General features: G+C 49.8%; 2 protein-coding genes across 2 annotated transcripts; both read right to left on the bottom strand.

Annotated features, from left to right (window-relative positions):
* Positions 1 to 4,517: 4,517 nt before the first annotated feature.
* On the bottom strand, positions 4,518 to 5,495 carry LOC129326486 (olfactory receptor 52P1-like). The gene has a single exon (XM_054974661.1). The coding sequence runs from the start codon at positions 5,466 to 5,468 to the stop codon at positions 4,518 to 4,520; it is 951 nt and encodes a 316-aa protein (XP_054830636.1). The 5' UTR covers positions 5,469 to 5,495.
* Positions 5,496 to 17,496: 12,001 nt separating this feature from the next.
* On the bottom strand, positions 17,497 to 18,471 carry LOC129326398 (olfactory receptor 52R1-like). Its single transcript, XM_054974555.1, has one exon. The coding sequence runs from the start codon at positions 18,469 to 18,471 to the stop codon at positions 17,497 to 17,499; it is 975 nt and encodes a 324-aa protein (XP_054830530.1).
* Positions 18,472 to 20,457: the final 1,986 nt, after the last annotated feature.

Genomic DNA, 20,457 nt, shown 5'->3' with positions numbered 1-20,457 from the left:
GAGCTCCTTGGAGGAAGGAAGAACAGGATAAAAAGCAATAGGTAGAGTTCCAAGTTGCACACAGGCATAAATGAAACTGGCCATTCAGTCCATCCCTTCCTTTAGAAAAACACACCTGGAGGAACAGTCTTTGGCTGCTTTCGCACATGTTGGAGAATCACATAGTGGGAAGGGGCCATACAGACCTTCTAGTCCAACCCCCTGCCCAGTGCAGGATGAGCCTAAAGCATCCCTGACCAATATTCATCCAGCCCCTTTAATGCACTTTAGCGATCCTTTGCAATTTGATCTTCCTCTTCCACACAGTAAAACCCAATTGCAAATAATTGTTGACGTGCACTGCGCGTGCATGACCCAATGTGCATGAAAGCAGCCTTGAGTACTTTCAGCAAGTGTGTGTTATGTGTTATGTGCCATCAAGTCACCTCTGACCTATGGTGACCCTATGAATGAAAGACCTCCAAAACATCCGCTCATTAACAGACTTGCTCAGATCTTGCAAACTGGAGGACGTGGCTTCTTTGATTGAGTCTAGCCATCTTGTTTTAGATCTTTCTCTTTTCTTACTGCCACTTTTCCTAGCATTATTGATTTTTCCATGTGGGACAGAGAGGATGAGAGTATTTCATCCTGAACAGAAAAACTACTGTACAAACTTGGAAATAATTTCTAGTGCCACCCATTTCAAAGTAACAATAAGTATAGACCTTGTTCCTTTTACAACTAAATGACAAGCAGAAATTTAACAGGTGCATCTTTTTCCAAGTTACAGTGTTGCAGGTAAGATAATTTTCCCCGTTACATTACTGGCCCATCTTCTACCACTTTCTGAAACAAGCAATGATCACACATTTGAGAGAGATTCATGTATGTGGGCAAACATCTTTTTGGCTTGTAGAAATTCCCAGGTTCAACAGCCCCCCTCAATATCTCCAGTCAATGGGGCCAGGGGGGAGGTGATATAAAAATGGTGAGAACCGGCGTGCTGTAGTGCTCAGCGTGTCAGGCTAGGATCTGGAAGACCCAGGTTTGAATCCTGGCACAGCCATGGAAGCTGGCTGGGTGACCTTCAACCAGTCCCATACTCTCAGCCCAACCTACCCCCCAGGGTCGTTGTGAGGATAAAATGGAGGAGAACGATGTAAGCCTCTTTGGAATAGGGGGGGGTATAAATAAATAAATATGTAAATGAAAATAAATACATCAATAAAAGTTGGATAAAATTTCACTAAAGCAAAGTTTTCTGGGCCAGATGTAGAAATGTATGCCACCACCTGCAAAATACAAGTGGGCAGAGAATTGTCCTGTTGTGCTTTGTGTGTGTGCTTGTGTCTTTGTCTTTCTTAATTGTTCATAGGCTCAGAAGAGGGCTTCCATCTGGCACAGCAGATACAAGCTGCGGCCTCTGAGTACATTTCAAAGAGCTCGCTTTCATCTGAAGCCAAGGTTGCTTCCCTCCCATCTCTGAGGTCTCTCCCTATGCTGAACAGAGAAGGGTCTTCCTATATATAAGGAGGCTGGTAAAAGCAACATCTCTGTTGATAAAGATGCAGGCACAAGGAAATGATTTCCTCCCTCCCGCTTGTCCACCTACCCCCTTTGCTGGTAGCTATTTATAGGGGAACCACACCTGACTGATGCACCCATTGGAGGCCCAATACAGTCCCCTACCTTCTCAGACTGCAGAATCCTCCATTGCAGATGCACCCAGTTCTGCCTTCCTGAAAGCACTCAAAGATCCCGAGGAGGGAATGGCTGGGGCTTATTTACAGGTGATTCTGAATTCCCTCAGTCTTTGCCAGCTGTTTTCAGAGACCTCGATGGGCACCGCTGGCTGGTCTATCTTTGGATGCCCAACGGGCTCTTTCCACTCTGGAGCAAAGAGGAGTATTTCTGTGCCACTCCCCCCCCCCCTACTGGCACAGGGCTTAGCTGCTGGACCACAACTGAAGCAAATCTTTTGGGAATTCTCAAAGAAGTTTTTTTCTCCCTTGAATTGGTTTGCAAAAATGTGAATAAACATTCTCCTGTTCTGAGGGGGTTTTGTGTTCCTTCAGCACCTCTAAATAAATATAGATGTAAATAAAAGGGCCTCCTCAGTCATGCTGCCAAAATTTTGGAATTCCCTCTGCAGGGAGATTAATCTCCCCCCCCCCCCCCCACAACTCCTGCTGAATTTCGCCAGAAGGTTAAGACTTGTTTGTTTTTTCTGGCACCCCTCAATAACTGTTGCTGGCCCTCCTCCATGTTCTTGGTGTTGTGTGTTTGCATGTTTGATTCCCACTGCTGACCCCACCTGTGGCCTTTGCCCTGTTTGTGTGGCCTTTGTGTTGCTGCTTCCTGCAAGGTGTTCGCTGCCGCCGAAGGCCTTTGCTTTAAACCTCTCCCATTTAACTGCTATTCTAGGAAGGATGATATAGATGGTAGTATGACAGAATGGTCAGCACATAGGGGCAGCTGTGAGGTCAGAAGGGAATCCTTTCATGTTTAATCAGAAGTAGAATTTATTTATAAGAACGTAAGCATGATGGCTGCAGAGTCTTGATAAGCGTATTGGTTGCAGAATGGCTTCGTAAGCTTGGTGGTTTCAAAATAGTGATATATTCTTAAAGGTATTTTCACAGACCCAGACACACACTGTGATTTTCCACACAGTTCTTCACTAGTAGAATAAGCTCTCTTCTCATCTGCACGGACATATATTCACTCAGGCCTTTCCTCACAGCTTGCCTGACCTATTTATTATTTATTTTATTTATGTCATTTATAGTCTGCCTTTCTCACTGAGACTCAAGGCGGATTACATAGTGTGAGATTAGTACAATCAGTTTCAAGGACATTTCAACCAACAATGCTATAGGACAAATAAATGCAAGTTCACAAAGACATAACATTCACAAAAATCTGATACAGAGTTGAGGAAATGCTGAAACAGAGCAAACGCAATTCTAGGACTGACATTAGACATAGAACTACCCAGTAGGCTCATACTTAAAGCAACAGTAGGGCCTTTCTTGCTAAGACTCAACGTGGATTAAATTTTTTTCTAAAAAAAAATGCAATAGAAACCGTACAAAGCATGTAATAAGCGATGCAATAAGGCCGGTTTACAAATTAAGAAAAAATGCAATAAAACAGTACAAGGCAGGAACAATGCAAAACAACAACAACAGAGATTACAAAAAAGTCCATCCATATTTTAAAGACTTGCTGACACCACTTTCAACGGAAGTCTCTCCACTACAGTTGCATGTGGACCTCTCTGGTATCTAGCGGAGGAAAGCAGGACTTGAGTCCAGTGGCACCTCAGAGACCCACAAGATTTTTTTCAGGGTGTCAACTTCCGAGATTCCAGATGGGCTGGAGCGGCCCCTGTCCCTGTGGGAGAGCTGCCATTGTTTAGGGGTTGCCATTGGCCAGTTGTATATGCAAACAGTAAGCAAAACTTGCATCTCTTTTAGAGTGTTTTCATGGGCACACATGAGCCAGAGGAAGGTTTTTTGATGCTCTAAAGCAGTTAGTCGTCCTCATCTTATTGCATCAGGAGTGGTTGCTTTCATGAAAAAACAGGATGTTTCACACAGGATTGGGGTACTGAAGGCAGCAAATAAAGAGGTTTGTTTTACTCATGAGTCACCCCCCCCAGTGGTAAGATTGTGGGGGTGTTGGTTGAGGGAGGGTGGAAGGCAGAATTAATGTGGCTGGGACTGTAGTAAGGGTGGGGCGGGGGGGGGGGTCCAGGGAGCCAAGCGCAAGGCGAGTCATGCTTCACTACCGCAAAACCTGGGATGTTCGACATCTCTTTCCCCATCAGCAGCACTCCAGGTGCTTTCTGGAGCTCTGACGTTTGCCTCTTCCCCCTTGCAACACTTGAGCAAACCTCCCTCCACACAGGACCAGTTCTAGGTTTTGGGGGCCCTGGGAAGAAAGTGCTCAGCCCCCCCTCCCCGGTGTCTGCTACTTGCTTCCCATTCTTGCCCTCCCACCAATGTGCCCCCACCGCCCTGCGCATCCTTCCTTTGCCCACTCACAAGCTCTCCCTCTACCTGCAGTCGCAGATGCCCACACGGCCTGCACACCTTTTCCCGGATGGTGCTGGGTGGTGGGTGCAGCTAGGAGTGCCACTGCATGGCCACCAGGAATGCTGAGGCTGTGTGCACCACCCACACGCCCTTCTCCAACAGCGCACGGCAGCAGGTGCAGCTGGGGCCGGAGGTGACAAAGCCCGCACAAGCAGGCAGTGGAAGGGCGTGAGGGCTAGCATAAGAGGGCATGTGTGAGTAGGTGTTCAGCAGCAGTGCCCCCCCCCAGGAGCCATGGGCCTTAGCAGCTGCCCCACCTCACTGTGGGCTGACACTGGTCCTGCTTGCACATGAGGAAAGAGCTTGATCATAAAAACAGGCACGATGCGTCTAATCTTTAAGTTCTGGAAGCTACCCTATTATTTAGGAATAAATTTTGCTGAGCTCCCTGGCCAGAAAAGGGTCAGCACGTCCCTTCAGTACTTATACAGTCTTTTAGGAAAAGTGTTTTCTCTTCAGGACCAAGTGGATCACTCGGTCTCGGATCTCCTTGGTCTTTACCCCGTACACGATGGGGTTCAGCATGGGAGGGAAGAGGAGGTAGAAGTTGGCCAGGAGGATGTGGACGTGAGGCATCACATGGTGCCCAAACCTGTGTGTTAAGATGGTGAAGAGAGCCGGGGTGTAGGACACCAGGATGACCACCACGTGAGCGGCGCAGGTGCTGAAGGCTTTGTGGCGTGCATCTTTGGAGGGCAAGGCCAAGACAGCCCTGGCGATCATGCAGTAGGACGAGGTGATGAACAGCAAGTCCACCCCCACCACGAGAAAAGCCACAACCAGCCCATACACAACGTTGGCGAGGATGCTCGAGCAGGCCAGCTTGACCACGGCCATGTGCTCGCAGTAGGTGTGACCAATGACGTGGGTCCTACAGTACGGAAGGCGCGACGCCAAGATGATGATCGGGGCGATGAAGGCGGAGCCCCTCAAGAGCACCACGAGCCCAATTTTGGCCAACAATGGGTTGGTCAGTATGGAGTCGTACCTCAGGGGGTTGCAGATGGCCACGTAACGGTCAAAGGCCATGGCCACAAGCACCGTCGACTCCATGATGGAGAAGGAGTGGATGAAGAACATCTGGACCAGGCAGGCGCTGAAGTCGATCTCCCCGGCTCGGAACCAGACGATGCAGAGCATCTTGGGCAAGGTGGAGGTGGACAGCACCAGGTCGATGAGGGCCAGCATGCAGAGGAAGAGGTACATGGGCTTGTGGAGGCTCTGCTCTGTTTTGATGGTGTACAAGAGGGTGCAGTTTCCTAGCAGCGTCACAACGTACATTGATAAAAGAGGAATAGAGATCCAGTGGTAGACCGCTTCCAGGCCAGGGATACCCAGGAGGACGAAGGAGGAGGGGGCGCCATGGCTTCCGTTAAAGACGGACATCACACATTACAGGCATTGTGCACGAACACGGAGCTGAGGGAGGAGTTGCACAACAAGACATTGTGAATGATTCAGCGCTTCCCTTGCGGGTTTTTCCCCCCATTGGATCAACGTCTAGCGGGCAATTGCTTTAGGCCTGGACAACAATGCAGAAATGATGCCATTCCTTGCTGAAAGCCGCTTTGGGAGGCAGAAGGGGCTTTGGGGGTCGCGGTTGCTTGCTTAACCCCTTGTGTGCCCACCATTGTTCAGCTCTGGATTATTCCCAGGTTGTCTTTCCTCCTTCGGGTCCCTGTGCACATGCATCTTGCAGGGCTTAACACCCATCCGGACCACCAAGAGGGAGAAAGCAGATTGGGGTGGGGGTGGGGGACTTGGAAGTGGTTGGCAGTGAAAGGGTTAAACACGCCCCCATACACAGAAAGAGAGCTTCCTCCATTCTAACTCTCAGCCTCCTGGGATTGCTTTGCTTAGGAGCCCCCAACCCCAGTCCAACGGGGTATTATTGCCTTAGCCAGGGCTTTTCTTCTGGGAAAAGAGGTGGTGGAACTCAGGACCACACAATGACGTCACTTTGGGTCAGCTGGAACAAGGGGTGAGCTTTTTAAAGTTTAAATCGTCCTCGGTGAAAATGGTCACATGGCCAGTGGCCCCGCCCCTTGATCTCCAGACAGAGGGGAGTTTAGATTGTCCTCCACGCTGCAGTGCTGAGGGCACTCTCAACTCCACTCTGTCTGGAGATCAGGGGGTGGGGCCACCGGCCATGTGACCATTTTCAAGACGTGCCGGAACTCCCTTCCACCACGTTCCAGCTGAAAAAAAGCCCTGGCCTTAGCTGTGTATTGTGTGTCCCATCCTCCTATGGTCAATGGACCACTTTGGCGACTCAGGTGGTTGCCTTGCATTGTATCTCCAAGAGACAGACGTAGTCTGTGGACTATGCAACATCCCAGGAGATGCAAACACAGATTTGGGTGCAGTTGATGAAACTTCAGATGGGATAATTCAGAATCAAAGCAGGGAATGGCTCTGCATGAGGCAGATGGAACCGCTTTCTTCCAAGGGTCTTCATTTCACTCAGTACTCCTAATCCCCTTTCCCTCCACCCCCTGTGGCAAGATTAGTCCCTGTTGAGAATTTATCTTACAAAATCACCCCTCAAATGCCTTTGAATACAATTCACATGCTAATGTGCTCCTGAAGATATCAGGGCCAAGCTACAAGTGACACCTGACACAGGTTGGACACTTGTCAGCTTCCCTCAAGTTTTGATTGGGAATGTAGGCATCTTAATCTTGCAGCTTGGCTCCCCGACTGCTGTCCAATGGACTTTTCAACTGTCACTTGTCCAACATTCCACCAAGCTGCCTACATTTCCCACCAAAACTTGAGGGAAGCTGGCAAGGGTCCAACCTGTGTCAGGCGTCACTTGTAGTTTGGCCCTCAGACTTTCTAGTTTATGTCAAGATTCTAACACATTCTGCCAACATTTCTAGCTAGTCTGCAACTCTAACAGAGGTTTAAAGTTTGCATTTTATTTGCTGCAATGTCAACATTGTCCAGAACAACCTGGGTATGTTTTTCTTGTCTCTAAAGGCAGTTGATATCAGCCATAACACTTTCTTTTGTATTGATTTATGTATTTAGTCCACTTATGCATTTAGTCCACTTTTATCCTCCTTTTCCTCCAAGGCATTTAGGGCCTCATTTTCCCCCCCTTCATTTTATCTTCACAAGAAATTGGCTGCGAGTGAGGATTCAAGAGTAGACATGGGCACAAACAGTAATACTAACGAAAAAACCCATGAACAGCCCATCCGTCTGTTCACGAATGGGCCGTTCGTGAGTCCCCATTCCAAACGAACAGGTTGTCATCGCAAGCCTCATTAGGCCGCGGTTCAAGAAGCCAGACACTCAAGCGCCTCCAATCAATTCCCCTGGCAACGGCAAGGATTGTCTGAATTCCTTCTGGCTTTCCTTCTGGCTTTAACCTTTCAAAGGACTTCCAGCAGAGAATCCCGTTTTTGCCACTGTGAAGAGAAATAGACGGCAAAGGGGAGGACCCATGGATCATACCTTTCCCGGGCTGCAATCTCTCTGAAACTTGGGGGGGCGGGGTCCTCGGAGGACAATGAGGACTATGTCCCCTGCAAATTTGGTGGGTATTGGACATTGGGAAGGTCAATTTTGTGACCCCTCAAAGTAGCTTCCAACAGGCAGTACAGTTTTTGCCACTGTGAAGAGAAAATGACCGCAAAGGGGGTGGTGCCGGCTCTCCCTGTACAAGAGGGACGGAGAGAATCTCTCCATCCTGCTGGCACCCGGAAGGAGCAGCCCCACGGCACTGGCTCTGCCCACTGTCAGAGGGATGAGGAGATTCTCCTTGCTCTCTAACAGCAAGCAGAAGCAGCCCTGCAGTGGCACCAGCTCTGCCTGCGTCAGAGAGACCAGGGGAGTCTCTCCTTGTCCCTCTGACAGCGGGCAGAAGCGGCCCTGCGGCGGCACTGGCTCTGCCCGCTGTCAGAAGGATGAGGTGAGCCTCCTCGTCCCTCTGACAGCTGGCAGAAGCGCCCCACAGCGCTGGCTCTGCCCTGTGTCAGAGGGTTGGAGAGAATCTCTCCGTCCTTCTTGCATCTGGCAGCAGCAGCCTGGTGACACTGGGGTGGGGCAGGAGGGTGGGGGCTGGGGTTGTGGGGTGTTTAAAGGGCTCTGCCCCTTGCACGTGGCAGGAAAGGGCCCTTTAAACTATCAGCTGGCAGGCGACAAGGGTGAATCCCCACCTGCCACCTGATAGTTTAAAGGGATCTTTAAAGGGCCACGAACAGGAACACTGAACATGTTTGTTAAGGGGACATGTTCGGTTCTGTTCGTTGTTTGTGGATGGCAACAAACAACAAACAAGGTGTTCAGAATATTTTTCCCGTTCGTGCCCGTGTCTATTCAAGAGCACTATAGATGGCACCCCTGTGCAGGGCTCTTCAATGGAGCTTATGCCCAGAAAAGTGTTCAGGTTGCACGATCAGTAACGCCCATGGCAGAAAGGGCATTTCAGCGTGCGTCTCCTGTGCCCTCTGCTACAGTAGTCCACATTTCTAATGATTTGCATGCCTGCTTTCTGCCCAGCGGGCATGCAGGAAGGGGGGCTGACAGCCATAAAACCCTCTAAAACATTTCAGTAACCCCCACCCCCACCTTCATTACAACATGCATCAAAAACTGGCTGAAAATTCATAATTGGCTAACACCAACACACGAGGTTCATTGTTGGTGAACAATTTTTTTTTTTAAAATCACACTGCTCACAAAAAAATGTTTGAAGAAAGCAACTGTAGATTCAGACATTGCCTGGGTGGGGAGAGCAGGCAGCGACAACTGCTTATAATGGCTCATAAAAGTGTTTAATGGATAGGAAGGCCAATCACCCACTTGCTGCTTTAGCCCTCCACAAAGGGACCCCCAGGCCCAAGCCAGGGGCCGCTCACTCACCCCAGATCCTGCATCGCCAGTGCTTCATGCAAACCCTGCAGCGAGCATAATGGCATGGTGGCAGCAGGAGCTGTTTGCCTCTCTCCGCCTCTTTGTGTCTTTCTGGTCCAAGGAGAGCCGAGGGGCATTTGTGCAGCCTGCTTCCCCTCTGCTCTGGGAAGGACGACCCCAGTGGCTCTGCAAAGCTTCCTTGCCGGAGCTCCCTCCGGAGCTGTGGACGAGGCACCTGGCTATCTACCAGGCCTCCTCATGGGGTCCTACCCTCCAGGCACAAAACCCCAGAGGATCTTTGAATGGAAGGGGCCAAAGCAGTCCCAGATGCTTTGCTAATGAGTTGGGAACCATAAATTTCACCATTATGCTGCCTTATATATTATCTGTTGCTTTAAATATGTACTCCTATGTACTACCTGTGCTTCATGTTGTTTAATGTCAGTCCTAGAATTAATTATTTTTTGTTTCAGCAATTCTTCAACCCCGTATTGGATCCTTGCTAATGCTCTGTCTTTATAAACTTGTCTTCATTTACGCCATAACATTGTTTATGGAAATGTCCTTGACACTGTATGGAAATGCCTGCCCTTGTCCTTGCCACTGATTATACTACTCTCACACTATGTAATCTGCCTTGAGTCTCAGTGAGAAAGGCGGAATATAAATGAATGAATGACTGAATGACTGAATGAATGAATGAATGAATGAATGAATGAAGTACAAGGCACAGTGGAAGACGACCAGCAGCAGCTGGGCTTGTTCCATGCCAGCAGGGGCTATGCCTAGGATCTTTTTTTTCAAGCAGAGTCTCTGCCTTGCCAGGAGAGAAGATGAGATGGCATCTGAGCATCTTCAGAGAGCAAAAGAGCATCTCCAGAGAGCCTCTCAAACTGTGCAAGTAACAGATTAAAGGTCATGGCTTCCAAGAGGTTTTAAGTACCAGCACTGCCCTTTTGAGAAATCAAGAGCTTTGTTCTAAGTGCCAGTTGAAATCCTCAGTTCCTTCAATGGGAAAATAAATGGCAAAAAAACCTGAGGATACTGTAACTGTTCTGATATCTACAGGCCACTGCCAACTTCCACCTATCATGGAGTGCCTTACTGTGCCAACTGCTCCTTGAAGCGGACGATCAATGCACGTCAACGCAGCACATCTTACTGAGGAGAGGTCCATCAGTGGCTGCCAGCCCTGGTGATTGAATGGAGCCCCCCCCCTTCAGAGGCAGTAAACCTCTGCATACTCGTGCTGGAAGGTAGCCGCAGGGAAGGCCTTGGCTGGTGTGCCATGTTTGGCCCTCCAGGGCAACTGGTTCGCTGCTGCGTGGAATGGAGTGCTGGTCTGATCCAGCAGGGCTTTGCTTATCTTCCACCACCACCACCAAGCATCTGCCTCGGGAGGCACCTACAGTTTGCTGGGAGGTTCTGAGACGAGCATCCAATGATGGGGGCAGCAGTTTCTTAATGGAAGTTCCCTGCAGACCCCAAAGTGATTCTCCCTGGAGGCGTCTGAAGCACTTCTGCTCAAGCGAGGGAGAGGATAGCCAGAACCAGCTCTTTGCTTTGGTGAAGAAACAAATGGGCACCCACAACAGCAACCACTGTGTGCTTATATACCACCCTTCTGGACAGAATTGTGCCCCATTCAGAGCAGGGAACAAAGCCAGTGTTGTTATTCTCCCCACAATACAGCTGGGGAACCAGGCTGAGAGGAGTGGCTCGCCCAAGGCCACCTGCTGAGCTCATGGCAGTCGTGCGAGTTGAACCAGCAGAGTGCTGATCCACATCCCAGCCACTTCACCACTATGCTACGGCAGCTGCCATGTCTGTGGGCACCATAGTGCCCGTGAGTCCCACCCACGCACTCAGGCAACTTCATCTCTTGGTTCTGTTGCGGGCTCAGGAGGTGGGGTGCTTGGTGAATCAGATCCATCCATTGGAGGATTGCCTGCAAAAGAGACACAAGGACAGTCATGAGTGCTGTTCAGTGGAAGCGGTGGCCAGCAAGAGGGGCAAGAACTCTGCACGTGGCACTCTGTCCTTTCTCGTTCCCCTCCCCCTGAGGACTGCCAAAATGGTGGGTTTCACTTGTCACCATTCGGCCAGTGAAATAACCCAGAAGCCCCCCCGGCACCTCGCAGTCCAACACACAGGCAGAGGTGGCACAAGAAGGCGAAGTGTGAGGCTGACGGTGCACCACCTCCCTGCAGACTCAGAACAGAACACGGAGCGGGAGACTTCCTTGCAGGGTTGTGGCCAGAGCGAGCCGCAGCCTCCTGAGCTCCCACGCCTGCCAGCAAACGCAGCTGAGCCAGGTCGCCCCTCGGCCTGTTTGGGCTGGAGAACGCTGCATTGCTGGATCAGCTGGTCCACGAGTTGCAAGCCCTGCGTTCAGCACCAGCTCCTCTTGCCCGAGAGGCCTGCCAGCCAGCCAAGAGGCCGATTCCAGATGGCCCTCCCCATGCCGAAATGTCGCGCGATGTCGCGCAAAACTCGTGCGACGTTTCGGCATGGGGAGGGCCGTCTGGAATCGGCCACTGACTCTTGAGGAGCCCAGCTGACCAGGCACAGGACAGCCACCCTGGCCCGCCCCTGGTAGGGAGCTGCCCTGGGCGAGGGTCTGCACCATCTCCCGTGGCTGCTCCATCGGGCTCTGATCCTGCACGGCAGTGGACGTTGGGGGAGATTGTTCAGGAGCAGCAAGGGGTGGGGGTGGAAAGCACCCAGAAATGTGGCTGTGGTCCTTGTCCCCCCCCTCACTTAAGGGCACGAGAAGAGCGCTGCTGGATCAGACCAGTGAAGGTCCATTCAGTCCAGCACCCTGCCTGACACGGTGGCCAACCTGTTGCTACGGAGGGCTCAGAGGCAAAGGCCTTCCCCTGATGTTGCCTCCTGGCACCGCGACTCAGAAGTTTTCTGCCTCTGGCTGTGGAGGCTCCCTTTAGTCTCTGTGGCTAGTAGCCTCCGGTAGGCCTCTCCTCCTTGATTCTGCCCAATCCCCTTTGAAAGCTGTCCCTGCCTGTGGCCCCCACGACATCCCCTGGCAGGGAATTCCACTACTTAATCACGTACTTCCATCAGTTTCATTTGGTTCCTTCAAGTTCCACTATTCTGCAAGAGGGAGAAAAAGTCCTTTCTGTCCACTCTCTCTACCCCATGCATAGCTGTATAAGCCTCCATCGTGTCCCCCTCAGTCCTCTCTATTCTAAACCGAAAAGTCCTCCCCTCTTCAACCTTCCCTCGTCAGAAAGGTGTCCCGAGCCCTTGATCATCCGGGTTGCCCTCTTCTCTACTTGTTCAGCTCTTTTTGAGACATGGAGACCAGAACGGCACACAGAATTCCAAATTAGGCAACTCTGTAAACCTATACTGGGGCATTATAACATTTGAGTTTTATTTTCCTTTCCTAACAAGTAATTGTGTTCATGTGACCAGTGCGAGGGTCTCCCATGGCACCTGTAGCACAGATGCCCGTAAAAAAGCTGGGCAACCGTCTCAAATTCATGCTAGTATATACACACAACAAATGTTCCCTGCACTCACTAAGCCAGCATCTAAAGGTTTAATGGCCCTTACACTTGCCTGACGCCACGTGTGCATGCTCTGCTCGTGGATTTCAAATATTACGAAACCCCACAACTTGCCCTTGCTCTCTCTGGCAAAATACTGCGTATGGGATGAGGGAAGGCAGCCAGCTGCCTCCCCCTTCTATCATTTCCAGTTTATCTTTGTGCTTTCTTCTAGGGCCCATATCTGTCTTAAACATGTTTGACAGCTGTTGCTAGCAGAGAAAGCCTTCCTTCTCTGCTTCACTAAAGAGACTCCATCTTACATTTCTTCTGTTATGGTTTCTGGGTATTTCCCATGCAGGGCTTTGAATTTCCATGTTTTGTATTTTCTTTTTCTCTTGTTAACGTTGAGGCTGCCTGGATGGATTCATCACAGAGGTTTAGACGAGCGGCATTTTGATCCACCGGGTGATCAGATGCCTGAATTAATTTGGGGGTTTTAGGGTCTGTTTTGTTTTATGTAGTTTTGATACCCAGTTTTTAGCACCATGCATGGACGAGAACTAATCCTCTGCCTCTTGGCACGTATAACCTTTCCTTTCTACTGGGACATCTGTATGCTGCATTCTGAATTTTCTTGAGTGTTTGGGTTAATCTGTCAAACTAATTCAGATCAGACCGTTTAATTATACCCACGATGTCTGTCAGAGCTGGAACTGCCAAGGTGTTCGTTGTGTTTTCTTATTCTTCTCTGTGGGCTCAGCGTTTTAAGACAGATACTCTGTCCCGAGAGATGCCGGTAAGAGGATTTTACAGCTGAGTGAACTATCTGGCTGTTGTGGCAGGTCCACTTCTTGGCAGAATTTCTGTCCACTGAGGCCAACATACTGTTTGCCAATATTCTGTTTTGATCTTCAGTTTTGCCTTTCCTTCAGCTCCACTGTATTTCTGTGTTAGTTGTCAAAATTTTAAAAGAATCCTGCTTTCGATTGAGCGAATGCAGCTCAACAAAAGCAGGGCTGGATCTAGAAAAGGACAGACTAGTGGCTACAGATTCCTTGTGATGTATTTGCTAGTAAAAAGCCGACCCTTTGAAACAGTGACCCGTTTTCTCTACCTGTCAGCAACTAGGTAGGAACATATTTCTAACTGACATATGAATGTAGAACCTAAAAAGACAATGAGAAGATACTTCTGGGATCCCAAAATGCACATGGACTTTGTAGGGAGAGAATTGTAACGCTCTGAAGACCAAACAACATGTTTTGACTCTTCCTTGAAATGTTTTGTGGTGTTTGTGAGGCTGCTGCTTTTAGTTGGCATTTCGGCAAAAAATGTGATACCATTCGTATATTAACAGATGTGCGTATTTGGAACTTTCTCTGCCTTTTGGAGGTTTATACAGCTATGGAAATGGAGGCTTCATGTATTAATTAAAGTATTTTAAATCTCCTTTCTCTAAAGTTGGTGCATAGCCCATGACACAGTGTCAGAGAAAATCAACAGAAAAACAAACCAGGGGAAGACTGGCCCTACAACTCACAAGGAAAAGAAAAGAGAAAATAGGAAAAATGTGCTCAGGTGCTCTTTGTTCCTTGCTATCCCCACAACTGGCATCTTGTGTTGGAGCATGCTGCAGGCAGTTCTGGCCACACAAAGGCCAGATGCCAACCTGATTGAATAGCATCCTAATATATAAAAGACAAACCGTGTTGCTGACGACTCACTTTTTATCCGGGTGCAGGCACAGTGAGCTGCCAGCAACACTCTGCCCGTGCCAGGATAAGCCCAGAAAAGAAGCCCTCCCTTGGGAGGGGGAGCCGCTCGCCACACTTCTGCTGCTCCTGCTTTCCTGGCCACCCCTCCCAGGTACTCCAGGCAGTCGAGCCTCTGCCTGCCATCCCGGAAAATTTGCCTCGAACGCCCACGTGTGGCTCATCCAAAGTGAGGCCAGGTGGGAGCGAGACCAGGGCGAAGCCGTGGGCCGTCAGCACCTGCCAGGTCTTGGCGCAGCTCTGCACCCCACCATCAGCTGGACAAAGGAGTGCAGCCAGTCCCAGCAGCGGCTGCAGTGGAGGCCCCGTCCTGTGAGGTTAACAGCACCTGACCGGGGAAGGCAGAGCTGGGCAGTCGCCCCAGCGCCGCTCTGTGGCGCAGCCCACCCGCCTGGGGAAGGAGGCACCCCCCCCCACAAGCCGTGTAGTGCTGGTGGCCGCTGAGACAAAGGGAGCATGTGGCCACTACCCCCGGGCCCTAGAACCAGCCACCAGGATGGCCATACAATGGGCCCTTGAGGCAGGCCAGGGCGGGGTCCCAGCACCCTCACACTTCACCCTGCCCGGGTGCCCAAGATGGGGGAGGCGAGGGCCAAGCGGGGACGTGGCAACCAGAGCCACCAATGCTGAGATCTGGAAGGAAAATTCCACACTGGCCATAACCAGAAAACAAACAGGATAAAACGTCTGCTCTCATATTGCTCTTATGTATTTATTTATTTATAGTCTGCCTGTCTCACTGAGACTCAACAGGTTACACAGTGTGAGCTAGCACAGTCAATTTCAATAAACAATGTAATAGAGTCTAGACATGCAAATTTACAAAGATTTAAAGCCAGCAGAAATCTAAATACAGCGTTGGAGAACTGCTGAAATAGCACACTGGCGATTCTGAGAACCATACATTAGACAACAAGGAACAACCAATCTATTGAGAGACCACTTTTGCGTCCAGTCCTGGTCGCCACACCTTCGAAATGATATTATAGAGCTTGAAATGGTGCAGAAAAGGCAGCAGTTGCTTCGGAGGCCGATGTAGGAACGAGCGAGTCGGAGCTGGGAAGGAGGGGGCTCCTCGGGGAGCTTTGCCTGGGACAGTATTCCCATCCCTGATTTCAGATGTGAAAGAGAAACTTTGCCTCATGCACCCATTCTGGGTGGTGCTGCCACACACCTTCTGCAGCGACAAGAAGGGGGCAGTAGGCATATTATGCCCATTTTGCAGTCCCTTCACTGGCTGCCCATCAGTTACTGGTGCCAATTCAAGGTTTGGGCTATTGTGTGCAAAGCCTCTCCTGGCCCTGGCCCCTCATATCTGTGGGACCCCCTCTCTCCCTATGTTGCTCGGCCATGTCAGCTTCACTCATCTGGGCAGGGCTTCCTGCAGGTGCCACCCTGCAAACAGGCAAAATCCACAGCTGCCCGTACACGGGCTTTCTCTGTGGTGGCCCCCACCTCATGGAACGGCCTGCCTGAGGAAGTCAAGAGAGCTCTCACTCTCCTGGCTTTTGGCAAACTGTGCAAAACTGAAGCATTAGTAGTGGTAGTAGTAGTAATAACAACAACAACAACAACAACAACAATAATAACTGCACTTATATACCGCTCTTCTAGACAGATTAGGGCCTCACCCAGAACGGTGAACAAGTTAGTGTGTTATTATTATCCCCACAATACAACTGGGGAGCTGGACTGAGAGGAGCAGCTTATTCAAGGTCACCTACTGAGCTCGTGGCAGGAGTGGGATTCGAACCAGTTGAGTGCTGATTCACAGCTGAACCACTTAACCACTGTGCTACAGCAGCTCTCATGAAATATTCATGAGGTGTTCTCACCAGAACCTTGAATTGGGCCCAGAAGCAAATCTGGATCAACTGTAAATAGAACACAACTGGAGTGGTTTGGTTCCTATGGCCCACTCCATTCAACACTCCGGCTGCACCAGTCTTCAAGGGCAGCCCTGCACTGCAGTAAGCTAACCTGGATGTTTGCAGGGCATGCACCACAGTGGCCAGGTCTTTCCTGCCCAGGAAGGACCACAGCTGGTGAAAGGTGCCCCTGCCACCCATTGCTGCCTGTTTCTCTAACAGAAGACCTCGGTCCAGCAGCACCCCCAAGCTATGGACCTGCTCCTTTAGGGGGAGCGCAGCTCCATCCAGAAGAAGACATATCTGCACTCCTGGTTCAAACCTTTCTGGCATTAGCCACCTGCTTTCACCAGGTGAACCAGACACACCAGGGAAAAAGTGAGTCATCGGCAACACGGTGGCCCTCTGGAAGTCCCAAGCAGGCCACTGTGAAGGCCCTCCCAAGGCCCTGCTAGAGCCTGTTGTATTTTTCGCCACAACGGGCTTTGTTGCTAGTTCTGTATTACTTTAATACACTTAACTATCTCTCCTTTCTTCCTAATCTCAAAAAGCATACATCATTAATTCTTCTCATTCTGTTTCAAGCATAAAATCGATACCAGGTTTCCATATGATTAAATGTTTATCCAAAGTCTTTTCTCTAATCAAATATGTTCATTTAACCAGCACAGCATAATCCATCATTTTCTTCTTCAACTGTAGGTAATGCTGAAATTTTCCATTTTTGAGTATATAGCAATCTCGCTGCCGTTGTCAAGTACAGAAACAATATACCATATGTAATTTCCAACTGTTTGTACATGAAGCCCAACAAAAACGTCTCTGATTTCATTTATATATTAGTCTTTAAGATCTTCTGAACAGTTAAGTGGATTTGTTTCTAAAACTTCTTAGCTTTATTGCACATCCACCATAAATGGTAAAATGCCCCTTCTTGCTGACACTTCCAACCCCTATTTGAAACATACATTTTGCATAGTTTCTCTGGTGAAATATGCCATCTATACATCATTTTATAAAAGTTGTCTTTCAAATTTGAACGTAAATTAAATTTAAGGACCTTCAACCACATATTCTCCCATTGTTCCATGTGGATACTGTATCCAAAATTCTTTGCCCATTTTATCATACATACTTTAACTTCTTCTTCTTCTGTATCCAATCTCAACAAAAGCGTATACATTTTAGCAATAACATGATCATCATTTATATTCATTTCAGTCTCAAAGGTCAACATATTCTGATCAAATCCAAACATCTTTATATCAAAGGCCAACAAGATTTTTCGAGGAGAGTCTGAGCTCCTTTCGTCAGACACCTGACCATGGAACTGACTCTTCAGAAAACTCACCCTGGAACTGAACCTGGGAAATTCTGCCTCCTGAGTCTGTTTTGCTAGTCAGTTATGGCGTAAATGATGCCTCTGTCCTCCTGGAAGAAGGAGCATAGCGATAACTTTGTCCCTAATGGTCTTGGTTTTCACCCCATACACAATGGGGTTCAAAGTGGGTGGTACAAGAAGGTAGAGTATGGCCACCATTATGTGCACTTGGTGGGGAACATTGTGACCAAACCGGTGTGTGAGGAAAGTGAAGAGAGCAGGAATATACAAGGCGAGGATGACACAGATGTGAGCGGCACAAGTCCCAAAGGCCTTGAGTCGTGCCTCGTTGGATGGCAGCTTCAGCACGGCCTTGAGGATCAAGGCATAGGATGTGGCGATGATGAAGACATCAAAGCCAACCACAACAAAAGCCACAAAGAGTCCATAAACCGTGTTGGCTCGGGCGTTCCCACAGACCAGCTTCACCACAGCCATGTGCTCACAGTACGAGTGGGCGATGAAACGGTGGCCGCAGTAAGGAAGCCTGCTGGCCAGGAAGCAGAAGGGACTGATGAGGAGAACCCCACGCAGTAAGATGAAGCCGCCCAGCTTCACTATAACCAGCAAGGAGAGAATAGCCGAGTGCCGGAGTGGAAAGCAGATGGCCAGGTAGCGGTCCAGAGCCATGGCCATCAGCACACCGGATTCGATGGAAGAGAAAGCGTGGATGAAAAACATCTGGGCCAGGCAGGCATGGAAGCCAATGGCTCTGGAGCCCAGCCAGAAAACAGCCAACATTTTGGGCACGGTGGACGTGGAGAGAACCAGGTCAGTGACCGCCAGCATGGCCAGGAAAAGGTACATGGGCTCGTGCAAGCTGGGCTCTGTCTTGATGATGTAGAGAATGGTGCTGTTTCCCAGGGTTGCAGCGATGTACATGATGCACAACGGGATGGCGATCCAGCCCTGCACCGACTCTAACCCAGGGATGCCCACCAGGAGAAAGAAGGCAGGGTGGGAGGAGGTCCGGCTGGCGTTCAGGGAAGGCATGGCGTGCGGCTTGCTTTGTCCTCAGCCATGAAGGTTTCCAGCTCATGCAACAAGGAACCTATAATGGGAAGGCAGGCAAAGACGTCTTCCCAGTGCAATGCTCTGATTTGGATGCTTTTTAGGGAGGGCAAATTAACCATAGTCTCTTTCGTTAGAATGTGTTTTACTCCGGGGTATGGCAGCTTAGAGCAGGGGGAGTATCAGGGGGACACTGCTGCTCATATTTGGGGGGGGGGGCTGCTAAGTCATGTGATTTCTTTCCAGAGGGTGTTTGACCTGGATCTGGGGGGTGGATGAGGGGGGCTCTGGCAACATGCGACGGCTCTTGGTTCCAGGGGGGAGCTGGCCTCAAATTCTTGCACTCAGTGAAATTCTAAGAGTAAGCCCCATTGAATATACCTGCACAGGATTCTGAGTGAACCTTCTCAGCCTCAGAGGTCTTTCTCTTCAGTGGAGGTGACTTCTCGGGATCAGGGCCCTTCTGCACATAGAGCAGGGAGCCCAGCCCCTCCGTTTATGGGTGTCTGATCTTAGATGGGGCTGTAAAATTACCTCTAGAGAGAGGATCAATCCTGAAAGCCACAGGCAGACCTTCCTCTCCCCAGTCACTGAGCAGTTGCAGTGCAAAATGGTCCCCTGCCAATGCAGCCCAGCTTACCTTGGCCTCCCCCATCCACTCAGCAGTGAGCATGGCCGTAGCGCCAAAGGAGACATCGCCCTTTCTTCTTCCATGTGACCCCTCCTCTGGATGCACCAAACCCTTTATGTCTTCATGTGAACCCCACGGAAGAATGGACTAGTGGCACCCCTGGGAATTCCTCTTGCAGGCATACTTCTGCGGTGCTAATTGTGTTTTTCCCTGCTGGTACTTTTGGCAAAATTACAAAATAATGAAATTGTATTTGTTTCCTCCCATGTCCACATTGTCTCCAGGGGGGGGGGGGGGGGAGTTGTGATCCGTGGAACTGACTGGGACCTGTCCGAGCAAACCAGCAATATGCGCAGAGATCATTTGCAGGCACTTCAAAACCAGAGGCAGGTTTTCAGCTAGTGTTGGAAATATTGTCTGCCGTCAGCGTTCAACGGAAGAGGAGCCCTGCTGGGTCAGACAGTAATTCCTCCTCCAGCATACAGAAGCTGAGACCCCCTCCTGTTGGTGCCCCCCAGCGCTGGGATTCAGAGTTTCACTGCCTCTGAACGTAGAGATTCCCTTGAGTCCCCATGGCCAGTAGCCACTGATGAATCTCTCTTCTGTCAATCTTTTTAGCCCTCTGTTTCCGCAGCCATCTCTGCATTCAATGGCAGTGAATTCAACAGCTTCCCTCCTCACTGAGGAAAGAAGTATTTCCTTTTGTCTGTGCTGAACTTCATTGCATGGTCCCAAGTTCTAGCATTAAGGGAGAAGGGGGAAAACTCCTTCTATCTATGGTTGTTGTGGATTTTCCGGGCTGTATAGCCGTGGTCTTGGCATGGTAGTTCCTGACGTTTCTTCAGCAGCTGTGACTGGCATCTTCAGAGGTGTAGCACCAAAAGACAGATGACTCAGCCCAAACCCACCTTCCTGAGTAGATATAAATGACCTGCCAACATCATCTCCACACTGTGACACTGAGAGATCTCTGTCTTTTGGTGCTGCACCTCTGAAGATGCCAGTCACAGCTGCTGGTGAAATGTCAGGAACTACCATGCCAAGACCACGGCTATACAGCCCGGAAAATCCACAACAACCATCGTTCTCCGGCCATGAAAGCCTTCGACAAGACATCCTTCTATCTACTTTCTCCACCCCTTGTGTAGTTTCATAAACCTCTCTCACGCCAGGCTTCTTTTTTCTAAACAGAAGATCCCCAGACTCTTCAGACCCCTGCTGGATCAGGCCCATAAGGACCCCCCCCCTCCCGTCCACTATCCTGCCTCAGACGGTGGCCAACCAGTTGCTCTGGTCAGCCCACAGCAGGGAAGAGAGGCCGAGGCCTTCTCATGATG

Source organism: Eublepharis macularius, chromosome 3, assembly GCF_028583425.1.
Source record: "Eublepharis macularius isolate TG4126 chromosome 3, MPM_Emac_v1.0, whole genome shotgun sequence".
Taxonomy (NCBI): domain Eukaryota; kingdom Metazoa; phylum Chordata; class Lepidosauria; order Squamata; family Eublepharidae; genus Eublepharis; species Eublepharis macularius.
This window is presented reverse-complemented; position numbering and strand designations above follow the sequence as displayed.

Excerpts from the sequence above, each read along its gene's own strand:
- LOC129326486 (XM_054974661.1), bottom strand. The coding sequence starts at position 5,468 with ATGTCCGTCTTTAACGGAAGCCATGGCGCCCCCTCCTCCTTCGTCCTC.
- LOC129326398 (XM_054974555.1), bottom strand. The coding sequence starts at position 18,471 with ATGCCTTCCCTGAACGCCAGCCGGACCTCCTCCCACCCTGCCTTCTTT.